This window comes from Psammomys obesus, unplaced genomic scaffold (assembly GCF_907164565.1).
Source record: "Psammomys obesus unplaced genomic scaffold, mPsaObe1.curated_primary_1811, whole genome shotgun sequence".
In the NCBI taxonomy this organism is placed as follows: domain Eukaryota; kingdom Metazoa; phylum Chordata; class Mammalia; order Rodentia; family Muridae; genus Psammomys; species Psammomys obesus.
Window position 1 is genome coordinate 6828021 of NW_026596134.1, and position 14389 is coordinate 6842409.

At 44.5% G+C, this 14389-nt stretch overlaps 1 protein-coding gene across 1 annotated transcript in view; it reads right to left on the reverse strand.

Annotated features, from left to right (window-relative positions):
• The window catches only part of Ak7 (adenylate kinase 7), a 63516-nt gene that overhangs the window by 16471 nt on the left and 32656 nt on the right, over positions 1 to 14389 (reverse strand). Inside the window, exons 8-13 of the mRNA XM_055592958.1 lie at positions 13499 to 13589; positions 11741 to 11818; positions 10421 to 10570; positions 7707 to 7835; positions 6456 to 6585; positions 959 to 1087 (exon numbers count right to left, since the gene is read on the reverse strand). Of these exons, the coding sequence (XP_055448933.1) occupies positions 959 to 1087; positions 6456 to 6585; positions 7707 to 7835; positions 10421 to 10570; positions 11741 to 11818; positions 13499 to 13589 (707 nt within the window). The remainder of the gene's footprint in view (positions 1 to 958; positions 1088 to 6455; positions 6586 to 7706; positions 7836 to 10420; positions 10571 to 11740; positions 11819 to 13498; positions 13590 to 14389) is intronic.

Below are 14389 nucleotides of genomic sequence, written 5' to 3' on the forward strand. Positions count from 1 at the left end.
TGTGTGTGTGTGTGTGTGTGTGTGTGTGTGTGTGTGTGTGTGTGTGTATCTGTGTTTTATTGGGGGGAGAGGTTGCAAAGGTAAAGGACAGATATGAGGGATGAGAAGATGAATGGGACTGGGGTGCATGATGTGAAACTCACAAAGAATCAATAAAATGTTTTTTTTTTTAAAGTGTAGATTTTTTTTTTTTTTGAGATGGTGGGTGGGTTTCAAGACAGGGTTTCTCTATGTAACCTAAAGCTTACTCTGTAGAGCACCAGGCTGGCCTCAAACTCAGAGATCCACCTGCCTCTGCCTCCTGAGTGCTGGGATTAAAGCTGTGTGCCAACATGCCCAGCTAAGAGGGTAGGTCTTGTGGGTCAGTGTTTGTGCTACAATAAAACAAAATACAAGGAGTTACAGAGATGGCTCTGCAGGTAAAGGAGCTTGCTGCTAAGCTCCACTTCCCAAATTCAGTCCCCAGAACTTACTTGATGGGAAGAGAAAACCTACTCCTGCAGGCCGTTCTCTGACTTCCACATGCATGCCATGGCATGATCACCTCAAAAACCGTCTCCACAGTAAACAAACGCGATAAATTAAATACAACAACAACTCAGAGAATCAGAGGATGTGCACCTAGTGACACAAGCCACTCTGGGCTTGGCAGCAAGGGCAGTGATCCTAGCACTTGGAGGCAGAGGCAGGAGGTTAGGGGGAGTTCAAGGCTACTCACTGCTAGATAGTGAATGAGTGAACAGCTTCAAAGTCAGCCTGAGCTTCTGAAAAGGTAAGGCAAGAAAGAGTTGGGAATAAGTCTCTCCAAACTTTTGTTTAAGTGGACAAATATTTCTACAGACAATAAGATTACAAAAACAAATAAAAAACATTAAAAACACAGCTATAAGAAAACAAACAAAATCATAAGGTTCCAACTTGAAAGCGGATAAACACACAGGACAGAGCCCACACTCACGGTTGAATAGGTCTTTCGCTTGATCATAGGTCTTTGGGAATCCATCCAAAATGTAGCCTTGGTTCTTACAAGGCATGGATTTGAGCTTTTCTTTCACAAACCGGATTATGTATTGGTCTTCTAGGCGACCTGATTTTTAAAAAATACATACATATATAGGTTACTGCGACACACATGCTTCACGCAAGGGTGAGGGTGCCCTGAACTCTGGAAACTGCTGTGTAGGCCAAAACATGATTACAGACTCTTTCTTCTGCCCTTAAAGTTCAAAACAAACCCTGCTGTTGTTCATTTTTGAGCATGGCATGTTGCATGTAAAGCAACTATGTAAAGCAGCGGTGAGCTGGGCTACAAGAAAGAGCGGGAGCGTGTGGTGCCCCCGGGACTCGGGAAACCTGTGATACAGCTATGCGTGAAGCTGAGCAAGGGCCAAGTGGACTAACATAAAGTCTTGTAGCGTCAGGTCCGGCCTGCTTCAAGCATTTCCTCTGCTTTTCTTTTTTTTTTTGAGACAGGGTTTCTCTGTGTAACCACCACTCTGGCTGTCCTGGAACTCAGAGATCCACCTGCCTGTGCTTCCCCAGTGCCGGGATTAAAGATATGCACCACCATGCCTGCTTACTTTTTATTTTTAATTGATGTGCTTGTGTGTGTTTGTGTGTGCTTGCATGTATTCCTGTATGCATGTGTGTGTGTGTGTGTATGTGTCTGTGTCTAACACATGTACACCGGTGTCTTTTGATGCCAGGACAAGGTGATGGTTCCCCTGGAGCTGGAGTTTAGTGCTTGTAAGCTTCCTAATGCACTGCAAACCTCTTCAAGGGAAGCACATACCCTGAAATGCTGAGCCATCTCTCCAGATCCCCTTCTTTTTATTATCATTCTTTGTTTTTTACGTTTTTATTTATTAGGTATGTATGTGGGTACACATGTGCCTTCGGGTACACGTTGAGGTCAGAGGACAATTTATAAGAGTCAGTTCTCTCCTGCCACCAAGTGGGTCCTAGAGGAGATGGGACTGTCATCTTGGCAGTAGCTGCCTTTACTCCGTGAGTCTTCTCACTGCCTCTCAGTTCTGTTTTCAAATCACACCTTAATGCACAGTAACAAATACTTTTGTTGTGGGAGCTGATGAGTCAGTATTTGACTATTTTGCTAGCTCATGATTTTTTGAAGGCACATGCTTAGGCTACAACTCACATGTAACTCAGTGGTAGAGCATGTGTTTAGCATGGTCAAGACCTTGGGTTTTACACCCCCATCCTAGCCCCTCCCCAACAAAAGTAGGTGATCAATAACTATTTGCTGAACAGCAAATCAAGATGACATTTGTTTTTTGAGACAGGGTTTCTCTGTGTAGCCTTGGCTGTCCTGGACTTTGTCAACCAGGCTGACCTTGAATTTACAGAGATCTGCCTGCCTCTGCCTCCCAGAGTGCTGGGATTACAGGCAGGCACACCCAGGCCCAGCTCAAGCTTAATTTCAAAAGTTTCAGAAAAGGGCTGAGGCCTGGGCTTAGAGGCTCAGGCACCCTCCAGGCATAAGTGAGGGAGGCCCTGGATTTATTCCCAGCACCCTAAATAATAATTAACAGAATTAGTATTTAAAGAAAAATGAAGCTGCAGTCAGAATGTGCTCACCCCAGTCCCCACACTTTCTTCCCCAGGTCACATTTCTGACCCTTGAAGCCCCAACCAGAGTCCCTGGAACCCGCTCAGTCTGCTCTACAGTGTGCTGCAGATCAGCTCCCACTCCCCAGCTATGGTCACACTCAGGCACAGCCTATCCATACACTTCTTGATGAGGACCCACAGCAGTTTAAGTCTTGACAGCTCCCAAGACTTGCCCAGGGTACATATTGCACCTTCAGCTTATCAGGGAGCCTGTGATGTAAAATAAATAGTTTGAGGCCGCTTGTTGTCATTTTACTAATGACAATAAAATAATCTCATTAAAATACCTCCCAAGCTGGGTGTGGTGGCACAGGCAGGCCTGGGAGTGCGAGGAGGCTGAGACTGGAGAATAATGAGTTTGAGTCCAATCCAGGCAACATAATGTGTTCCAGGCCAGCCTGGAATACATACACACATATATACATACATATATACATACATACACACACACATATATCAAAAGCAACATTGCAAAAAAAATCTAAATAGGAATGAGGCTATAGTCCATTTGATAGAGGGTCTTCCCAGCACACACTGAAATCCAGGTTCCATCTCCCAGCATCACACACAGGGCATGGTGACACGCACCTGCAATCCTGGCATTTAGGAGCAAAGAGAAGGAGGATCAGGAGTTCAAGGTCACCTTTCACTATATAGCCAGTTTGAGACCAGCTTTGGCTACCTGAGAGTCTGCCTCAAAAGAAACAAACAAACAAAACATGTAAAAATAAGGCAAACCAAACACTCTCCTCTCTTCTACTTTTCAGTGTCACACGGGTCACCAGGTAGTAAAGATCCAGAAAGTCTTGTCTTTTAGAAACTGAACTATGACACTGAAACAAACAGAAAAGGTCAAGGGTATTGCTTAGTATAAGTAAATTCTTTCCAACGATTCCACACCACTTTCCTATAAGGTTTGCAGCGATACAAAGAAATAAGTAAAGAATTAAATCCAAACTTCAAAAACTAATATTTGGACACAGACATTATTTAAGCAGTTGGTTTTCGTTTTATAGAGGGTCTATTAATTTCTTTCCATTTGGTGGGTATGAGGACATGTGTGTGCATATGTAAATGTGGGGGGAACATATGTGCATTGCTGAGTGTATCTTTGTACCCAGGGTCCAGATGAAGATATTGGGGGTCCTGCTCTGTCATTCTCCACCCTAGTCCCTTGAGACAGGGTCTCTCACTAAATCTGGAGCAAGCCTGGTGGCCAGCAAGCCCCAGCCATCCTCCTGTCTCCACTCTTGACCCCCCAGGACTAAAGTTATAGATATCTAGCTGAGATCTTCATCTACCTGTCTGGTTTGTTTGTTTGTTTCTCTGTGTAGCCCTGGCTCTCCTGGACTTGCTTTGTAGACCAAGCTGGCCTTGAACTCACAGAGCTCCTCCTGCCTCTGCCTCCCTCTCTGAGTACTTATAATTGGAGCGTGCCACTATGATAGGCAAATTCTTTTTTAAAGATAGAATAAGATTCCAGTGTGTGTGTTTATGAGAGAGAGAGGAGAGAAAAGAAGGGAAGGAGAGAGGGAGAGAGAACGCATGTACACAAGCACACGTGTCCATGTATTTCCTCAGTTACTCTCCATCTAACTTCTAATTTAAAAATACTTTTATATTTATTTATTTATTTTATGTTATGAGAGTACTTTGCTTACATGTATGTCTATGTATCAAGTGCATACTTGGTGCCCAAGAAGGTCAGAAGAGAGCATCCGATCCCCTGGAACTGGAGTTATGGATGGTTGGGAGCCACCATGTGGGTGCTGAGAATCAAACCCAGGTCCTCTGCAACAACAGATACTTTCATCTGTTGAGCCATCTCTCCATCCCCTCCACCTTATTTTTACTTTTCAGGACAAGAGCTCTCTACATAGCCCTGGTTGTCTTTGAACTCACTGTAAAGATCAGGCTCGCCTCCAACTCAGAAAGCCACCTGCCTCTGCCTCTGGGCTGCTGGGATTAGAGGCATGTCCCACCACATCCCGTTTGCCACCGTATATTTCAAGACAGGGTCTCTCACTGAACCTGGAGGTCCCTAATTTGGGTAGACTGGCTGGCCAGTCTGCTCTAGGGATCCACCTCTCAGCAGCCCCTGTCCCCAGTGTTGGGTTATAGATATGTGCCAGGCATCTGAGTTCTGGTCCTTGTGTTTGTCGGCAGGCATTTGTAGCAACTGAGCTATCTTCCTACCCCACACCCTCTCCAGCCCCTTTTGTTTTTGGAGACAAAAACATGTCTCTTTACTAAGGGTCTCTTTACTAAGCCCAGCTGCCCTGGAAACTCGTGATTCTCCTTCTTCAGCCTCCCCAGTGCTGGGATTACAGCTGTGAGCTACGACGCCTGCCCATCTATTTTTCACTGTGTCAGGGATTCCTATACTGCTTTTTATAATAGCTGGACTTGTGTACTTTAAAATGACGGAGTGAAACCCAATTGGACAGAGCTTTTAAATTACTACCCTGGTTTTCTTCTTTTTAACTTTTGGTCTATCTTTTTTGATATTAGTAATTAAAATGTTACTATTAACCCACATTTATAATTACTAAAAGGGTTTAAAAGTAGTTGCCGGCCAAGATTCTCCAGTATCCTGTGCACAGGGAAGAATCAAAGTGGAAACAAGTGTGAACATTTGTCCATTTTTTTTTCGTTTAAAACTCCCAGATAAACTCCACCAACCAGACTCAGCTCTCTTGACATAGATAAGACTAGTGAGCACAAGAGTCATTAGCCAAGGCCCTCTGGCTGAGGGGCAGATGGGGTGGAAGATACGACCAGGGCCTTGAGGTACCTGCCTCCCTGTGGGGCTGAGAAACTGGTGCTGCCGGAGACACTGCACCTGCGAGGGGTCATGTGAGGGAAAAGTGAGCTCCCCAGGCGTCCTGGACACCTGTCCCCACAGAGGGTTCAAAGGTCTTGTTTTGTTCAAACACACTCAAGGTTCAAGTTCTTGGTTCAAATAAACACAGACAAGAGGAACTTTTGAACAAACTTGATGTCATGGTTTCATTTCTGCTGCTGTGATCAAATATCCTGGCAAAGGCAAGTTAGGGGAAAATGGCTTATTTGGGCTCACAATTACAGGCTTCTGGGTCATGAACTGCAGGGAAACCAAAGTGGCACAAACTTTAAACAGCTAGACATGTCACGTCATCCAGCAAGAGCAGAGTGAGGAAGAAAAAGACAAGAAAGCCACTGGAAAGCCTGCCCGGGGAGGGGGGGGGGTTCCCACACACTGCACTAGTTTGCAGACTGCTTTGTTTGCGATTCTAGAATCACTATGTTAAAGAAGGACAGTGCTTGGGGAGGCTGGAGTTCACACCAATGGCCTTACAAACACTGAGAAGTTCTCCATCACAGAGCTGCACTGCCAATTCCTGATTTTTTTTTTTTTTTAATTAGGAAATTATCAAATTATCGAGAGTCACACCAAAGTGTATTTCTGGGAGATGAGATAATGAATTAAATATCTTGTTGTTATTATATGTTCTACAGCACAGGCAGCTTTAACGAAAGAGTCTCTTTTATTTTTTATGTAGATGTGTGTGTATGAGTGTGAATTTGTGCATGTGCGGGCCAGTACCTGTGAAGTCCAGAAGTTATCAGATGCCCTGGAACTGGAGTTATAGGTGGTGACACTTGTGTGTGAGTGCTGGGGACCAAACTGGGTCTTCTGGAGAAGCAGGCAAGGCTCTTGACCAGTGAGCCATCTTTCTAGCCCACAGGCAGCATTTTATAAACAGACTGGAAGCCAAGCAAGGTGCCTGCCAAGCTGCATCAGCCTGGCACCGCTCTTGCCCCACTGGCTCTCTGTGTGTCACCTGCATTCTGCTCCATGCTTTCCTTGATGCCGTCCAGGAGCTCCTGGGCATCCTCCACATTCTCCTCCTCTTCCTCTTCTTCAACTTCCTCTTCTAATTCCCCTGTCTCCTTGGGTGCAACGATCGCCTCCTGCATGCCACAAGGGTAATCATATTGACCGTGCCTGACAGTGATGAGTGCGCCGCTAAGCATCTGGCTAGTAAGCCTGGAAAAAGCCTAGGTTGGGAATGTACCCAGTAGTGGACATCACGCAAAAGTCTGCAGGATGTGTGCATCTACTGAGATGGATAGGGCCATAAGGTTCCCTTAGCTATACTTTAGGAGAATAGTAGGACATTCTGTGCTAACTACCCCTGCGTAGGAGGCAGCAATTCCCTAAGGCACTACACTGTGTCTTTTTTTTTTTTAAGATTTATTTTACCTTTTCTTTCTTTCTTTTTTATTTGTTATTTGAGGCAGCATCTCACTAATACCCATTATAAGCAAGTGTTCTTAACTGCTGAGCTATCTCCCCAGCGCCTAGTTTGTACCTTACTTGAAGGAAACACATTTTATAAAAAATTGAGATTTTTAGACTGGGGTGTAGCTCAGCAGTACGATGCTTAGTGTGTGCAAACTCCTGGGTTTGATCCCTAACACCCCCTAATTTCCATAACTATTTATAGAAGCAAAGCTTGGTGTTTTAACCATTTCTAACAAAATTATTTAAAAAAACAAACAGTAAGTAGTCTGATACTTGACTAAAAAAAAAAAAAATACAATAACACCTCTGTAATCTTAGCACTCAGGAGACAGAGGCAGGTGGATCTCTGTGAGTTCAAGGCCAGCCTGGTCTACAAAGTGAGTCCAGGACAGCCAGGGCTACACACAGAAATCCTGTCTTGATTGATAAATAAATAAATAAATAAATAAATAAATAAATAAATAAATAAATAAATGGATAAATAGATAAATAGATAAATAGATAAATACAACAAAACTAAAAATGTTCCAGCCAACAGAGAGATGATGATATGTACTTGGAAAGAGACTGGAGGCAGAACTCCAAGGATAGTCCTGGGACTGCCTCCCTCTCACAGAGGACAGGGATCCCTGCAGGGTCCTCCATTTTCATACCTGGGACCAGCAACAAAATCTAATTAAAATAACAAATATATTTGACATTCTGAATTAGTCACTTGCTTATTGCCAGACTCAGGAATGCATTTGGTGAAGTGAGAAGATCTCAATAAAGTAGGTAATTGTGTTACCAGCTTGGCTATGGCTTCAGCAATCAAACTCTTCATTTTAATGTGATGCAGTTTGTAGTGCTTGGCCAGCTCTTCAGCGATGCTTGACTTTCCCACTGCAGGGGGACCGAGAATGCAGATCTTGATGGGCTGAAAGAGAACAGAGAATCTATCTGTTAGGGCTCTGGAGCTAGAAGGGTGCTACTTCAGGACTGTGTTCTTTTCAAGGTCTCTGAACCCTATAGTCCGTCTTCAGCAACTTAACCAGACTGCAGACTTTCTGCCTCCACTCCATGAGTGATGGTTTGACTAGGACTGGCCTCCATAGGCTCATGTGTTTGAATGTTGGCCCACAGGGAGTGGCAGCTATTAGGAGGTGTGGCCTTATTGGAGGAAGTGTGTCACTGTGGAGATGGGCCTTGAGGTCTCAAGCTATGCCCAGTGTGGCACACAGTCTCTTTCTTCTGCTGTAGATCAAGCTATAAAACTCTCCACTCCTTCTCCAGCACTGTATCTGCCTGCCTGCCTGCCTGCCATGTTCTCTGCCACCTCTGAAACTGTAAGCCAGCCCCAGTTAAATGTTTTCCTTTATAGGAGTTCCATGGGCATGGTGCCTCTTCACAGCAATAGAAACTTAAACTAAGACACCCTGCAACTGTGATTAATGCCCTATCATCCCAAAAGTGTCTTCCCTATTTAGGTAGCTCAGAGTCATTTATTACGTAAGAATTTAATAGCATCAATGCTCTGACCTGGGCCAGGGGAACAAAGCGCTCAACAAGCCATGTCCAGAATACTCATATGGTGGTACATCATAGTAGTTTCAATTCTTGGAAGGTAGAGTTAGGAGGATCAAGAATCAAGGCCAGGCTCAACTAAATAGTGAGTGAGAAGCCAGGGTACATTATGTAAGGCCCTGTCTAAAAACAAATGAGAGAGAGAGAGAGAGAGAGAGAGAGAGAGAGAGAGAGAGAGAAAACATGTGCCCAGGAATACCTAGAGGCATCCAGGCCACCCAGTTTCACTCTGGACTATTCTTATGAAGACACAAGAATTTATGGCCCAGTGTACAGGGCCCCACATTAGGTGTCTTTGGACTGAACTTGGTCTTCAATAGTTTTTTTGTTTTTGTTTTTCGAGACAGGGTTTCTCTGTTGCCTTGGCTTTCCTGAGATTGCTTTGTAGACCAGGCTGGCCTCAAACTCACAGAGAAATGCCTGCCTCTGCCTCCCAGAGTGCTGGGATTACAGGTGTGGGCCACTGCTCCTGGTGGTCTTTAATAGTTTAAAGTTAATTTATTTTGATTAAAAAATCTATCTATCTATCTATCTATCTATCTATCTATCTATCTATCATCTATTTATTTCAGACAAGGTCTTGCTATGTAACCCAGGCTGGCCTGAAAGTTCTGAACATCTTGCTTCTGCCTCATGATCATTTTATTAAAAACACTACTTTTTCCTGTTTGAAGAGGTTAGAGTTCAAGACTGCCTGGGCTATAGCACAAGCTCTTGTTTTAAAAACAAAATAAAGCCAAGCCTGGTGGTACAGGCCTGTAATACCAAGATTCAGGGAGGCAGAGGCAGGGAAAGACAGGCAGATCTCTGTGTTTGAGGCCAGCCTGGTCTACAGAGTGATTCCAGGACAGCCAAGTTTACACTGAGAAACCTTGTCTCAGAAAAACCAAAAAGTAGATAGATAGAGAGAGAGAGAGAGAGAGAGAGAGAGAGAGATAGATAGATGAGAGGGAGGGAGGAAGAGAAGGAAGGAAGAAAGGAAGGAAGGAAGGAAGGAAGGAAGGAAGGAAGGAAGGAAGGAAGGGTTGCCTGAATGCTGAAGATGCTATGGCATTCATAAGCAGTTAGTGAATATTTATATCAAACAGAAATAAAAATATCAATAACAGATAATCACTTCTTACAAATGGTCCAAAGAGTTGTGAAACTGTGGCCTAGCATTTTGCAAGTCATATTTTAGAACCATGATGATGGCAAAATTTTTCATTGGCTGTGTCCAAATATACCTAAAGATCACATTCATTTCACCCAGAGCTTTGCAATCACCATTTGGTAGTCAAGGCCACGTGTGAAGGGACAAGCATAAACACTGGAGTGGATCTGTGTGGGGTGAGTTAGGTCTGTTCCCCTCTGACGAGGGCTGATAGGAAGTACCAATATGTCTGGCAGTGGCAGAGGCAGGATGAGGGCAATGCTGGATCCCTAGATGGGCTTGTAGTCACCAGCACGATGCCCAGCCATCAACCAAGCTGGTTGGTATGCCACCTTCATCCATATACCAAGAGTGAATCCTGTTTCCTGGGGCAGGTTGGCCTTATCCAGGACTGAAACCAGAATCACAATCTACTCTTTTGTTTAGACTGACCAGTTTGTTGTTATTGACGTTCACTTATAATTGTTTTAAGTTTGGCTCACAAATTATTTGTTTGTCTGCTTGTTTTTTAGTTTTTTGAGACAGGGTTTCTCTGTGTAGCCTTGCTGTCCTTGATGGCCTATAATCATCTGTAAACCAGGCTGGCCTCAAACTCACAGAGATCCCCCTGCCTCTGCCTCCTGGAGTGCTGGGATTACAGGCAAGGGTCACCTTGCCCAGCTTGGTTCACAAGTTAATGCAATACACGTGCAGATTATAAGACTGCAGAAACAAGTCAAATGTGAACTTATTCCATTGACTTTGCTTTACACCAGAAGCATAAAACAGGAAGCAGCAGTAGTTACCAATAATCCTCGGCTTTGCTTGTACTCTTTGAGGATGCTGTTGATGTTCTCCACAAATCCAGCTTGGGCAACCCAGCGAATGTTAAAATTCTCCTTCACAAACAGGGCCTCTATCCTTAGGTTCGTTAGCAAGTGGTCGAGATAATCTTGCTGAGGGTAAAGGGAAAGTGGAGGTTTGTCTGGAATCATTAATAGCAGTTAAAAGTTGGGACAGCTGTTAAGGAAAGCCAGTGTGCACACACTGAACAGGACTGTCAATCAATCTAGTGCTAAGTGTCTACAGAGCACCTGTAGTTTATTCATGTCTGCATTGCTGTCCTAGAGGTGGGACCCGGGGCCTTACCTATACTCTTTAAAATGAGCTATAGCTTCTGCTCTGAGATATTTTTGAAGGCTCTTTGAATTTGTTCTCTGGAGTAGACAGCTTTGTTTTTCTTTTGGTTGGACAAACAGCTCAAGAGTAAGACCTGGAAGTCCAAACTAAGAGTCTTCTGCAGTGTCCTCACTTTCCTTTTCCACTCATTCCTTTCTCCTACTGTTCTAAGACAGGAGCTCATGGAGCCCAGGTTAGCTTCAGAGTCATTATGTAGCTGAGGATAACTGTCGATTCTTCTGCCTCTTATCTCCAGGTGCTAGGATCACAGGTATACATCACATGGCTATCCTTGCTACCATTCCCTTCCCCAATGTTGGCAAGGGATTCCAGGGCCTTGAACATGCTAACCAGGTAGTCTGCAGCTCAGCTCCACCCTTAGCCTTCTGAGACTCTCATTCTGTTGTGTGGTGCTGGGTATTGGCTGATGCCTTACACATGCAGGCAAGCACTCCACTGAGTTAACTCCCAGACCTTTTTCTGTTATTTCTTTTGAAAAAGGGTTTCATTTAGTTGCCCAGGCTACCACTGAGCTCATTCTGCATCCCAAGCTGGTGGTGGACTAGATCCTCCTGCCTCAGCCTCCCTAGTAGCTAGGATTATGTGCCCATCAAACCTGGCCCTAGCTCTTTAAAATATTTTATTATTTGATGTATATATTTTGTCTTTATTTCTTCATTTGTTAGTTTGTTTGTTTGAAACAGGGTCTCACGAAGTGATAAGCCTTTGAATTCCTGACCCTTCTGCCCCTACCTCTAGGGTGGGTGTTATAAGTGCCCACTGACATACCGGGCAGCATCTATGTGTTTGAATAATGCAGCCTCGTAATAGTAGAGAGCAAAATATTCTCTCTAAACCATAACCACCACCCACTCCATTCTGCTCCTTCAATAATATTTAGGAAAACAGTTTTTGAAAAAGAAAAAAAATTTTCCACTTATACTGACTGTCAAGTCCTTTGATAGGAAAGCGTTTTCTTTGGGCACTTTCTGGATTTTTCCAGGGCCGGTGCTTTTGCTGATGCACTGTTAAGGAAGAAACAGAGGCACTGTTTGGTTTGCTTAGAAGGGTTGAAATGAAACTTCTCCAGTGAATGTGAATGTAACCAACCACACACACTAAGACACATTTTCAAAACAGTACACAGATCATACTCACATGTCTCGAAAATAGCTGGGAGAAGAGATGAGCACAACGTGCTCTCTGCCCTCAGTGACCACTGAGTTCCATAAAGGACACATCACTGTCCTAGGAGATGTTTGCATCTCAGTAAAGGGCATCTCTGTAACTGTCTGTCAAACACCTGTGATGGGAGCCCATTGTTTTAGACTGAGCTCTTGCACTGACCCCAAATGGACTAGACCAAAACAAAATGGCTAAGGGACACATAAGCAAGTGAGAGCTGAGGATACTTTCCACATCCATCAAGAGACAGATCTCACAGCAGACCTTTTTATTTTTTCCTTCCTGAAAACTGGAAATTCATTTTGTTTTAACCTATGGGGGAAAGGGGATGAGGAGAAGTAAACAGAAAAGACCTGATACTATTCAGTTTTGTTTTTTTTTTTCTACTGTTCTTATTGCCATTGCTCAGTGGGAGCTCTTATTGCTGGAATTCATGAATTAAGAATAAAAGCCAATAAGTTCTATCAACAAATTTGCCAGGAATTTTATCTTTAGGCAGTCTGAATGTTTGTGCCCTCTCCTCCCCCACTCACATATTGAAACCCTAACCCTCAAGGTGTAAGGAACAGGGCCCTGGGGAAAGCTGCTAGAGGATGATAGTGCAGCCCTCTCATGAAGGAGGCCTGTGCCCTCAAAAAATAATCCTGGGAGAGTTCCTGGGAAAGTCTTTCTCTCCCATGCGAGGTACACGCAGGGATGGGCAGTCTGTGAGGCCTTCAGCAGCCTCCAAATCGGCCAAGGCTTGACCTTAAACTCTGCAGCCCCCAGAACAATGAGCTACATGCTCCCGACCTGCCTCGTTCGCACATTTTGTTACAGCAAAAAAGGCTAAGGTACATGGAGAAGACACGAGTTTGGGCGGGTGAATGCTCTTGCCGCCAACCTGGAAGCCTGAGTTCAGTCCCTGGGATCCATACGGTGGAAGAAGAAAACCAACTCCCTGAATTTGTCCTCCCACCTCGGCATAGGCAACGTGGCACTCGTGTATATCATGCCCAACGCGTGGATGTCATAAGGTTTTAGAGAGGGTTGAGGACAGCTGATCTGAGAGGAATGTGAGGAGGAGGCAGGAAGGCTGCAGGGGAGGATCCTGGGACTAAGTCTTTAAGGTGAGGGTAGAGGAAGCCACAGCAGCTGGGCCAGCTGGGCTGGGAGGTGGCTGCGCTATCTGAAGCTGTCTGACCCTTGTCTAGAGAGCCTAGAGGTGTCTGTGGGTTTAGTGACCATGTCTCTGTCCCGCGGGCCAAACGTCACAGATTCCAGCCTGTCATCTGTGATGGCCTTCATTCCCTCCCCCAGGACCATTCTTGTTTTCTTACACACGCACACTGGACAAATGTCATTTGTGTAGTAATTTCCCAACACTTAGGCTGCAGTTACAGATAGTCAGTTTGACATTCAAGGACACTTTATTTTATGTGTTCCCAAGCCCTGTCAGCACAGAAGTCAGTAACTATCGTTTAAGGGATACAGCTACTCAAGCTAGCCTGTCAAGAGTATGAGGATACAGACTGCCATACCTTGACCAAGTCTTCCAGGGTGTGGACAGACTCGTCCACAGCCACCAGGTAGTGAAGCTTGGGCACGTGGTCTATGACATTCTGGATCACGCTGTAGACCAGCAGGCACAATAATCAGACAGGAAAAGACAACGAGATTAACGGACCTCAACTCCCACAAATCAGGCAAGTGCTGGGTACTTTGATGAGTGGCATCAATTAATGTCCGCTAAGACTGGGACAGGACTATTATCTGCAGTCTACAGATGAAGGGAGTATTAACGCATTAGGAGATAGGTCCCAGACTGAAGAACTGGGAAAGCACCAGGTCTAAAAACAGATACCTTTGGAACCCAAGCCTGTTTTCTTTCTCCCATATTTTTCCATTTCTTTGTTTCATTTTTTATCTTATTGTTGTTGTTATCATTATCATTCTGTCAGTTGAACTCAAGGCCCTGCATATGCTAGGCAGATATGCTACCACTGACCTGCTATGACCTACTTTTTCTACTTTTTATTTTGAGACAGGATCTCACTCAATTGCCCAGGCTAGCTTTATACTTGCTCTGTAGCCCAGGAAGGCCCTGAATGTTTGATTCTCCTGCTTCAGTCTCCTCAGTAACTACCATACAGGACCATTAGCCAAGATACACTATGGTTTCTTTTTACAGTTTATTTAATTTTATTTTATGTGCATTAGTGTGAAGTTGTCAGATCCCTTGGAACTGGAGTTACAGACAGTTGTGAGCTGCCCTGTGGGTGCTGGCAATTGAACCTGGGTCCTATGGAAGAGCAGACAGTGCTATTAGCCACTGAGCCATCTTTCCAGCACCTACCCAGGTTTCTTTTAAGTATATCACCCCAACTCTGTGCCTGCATTTGCTACTTCATGGGTTCTTTTCTCTTCCACCC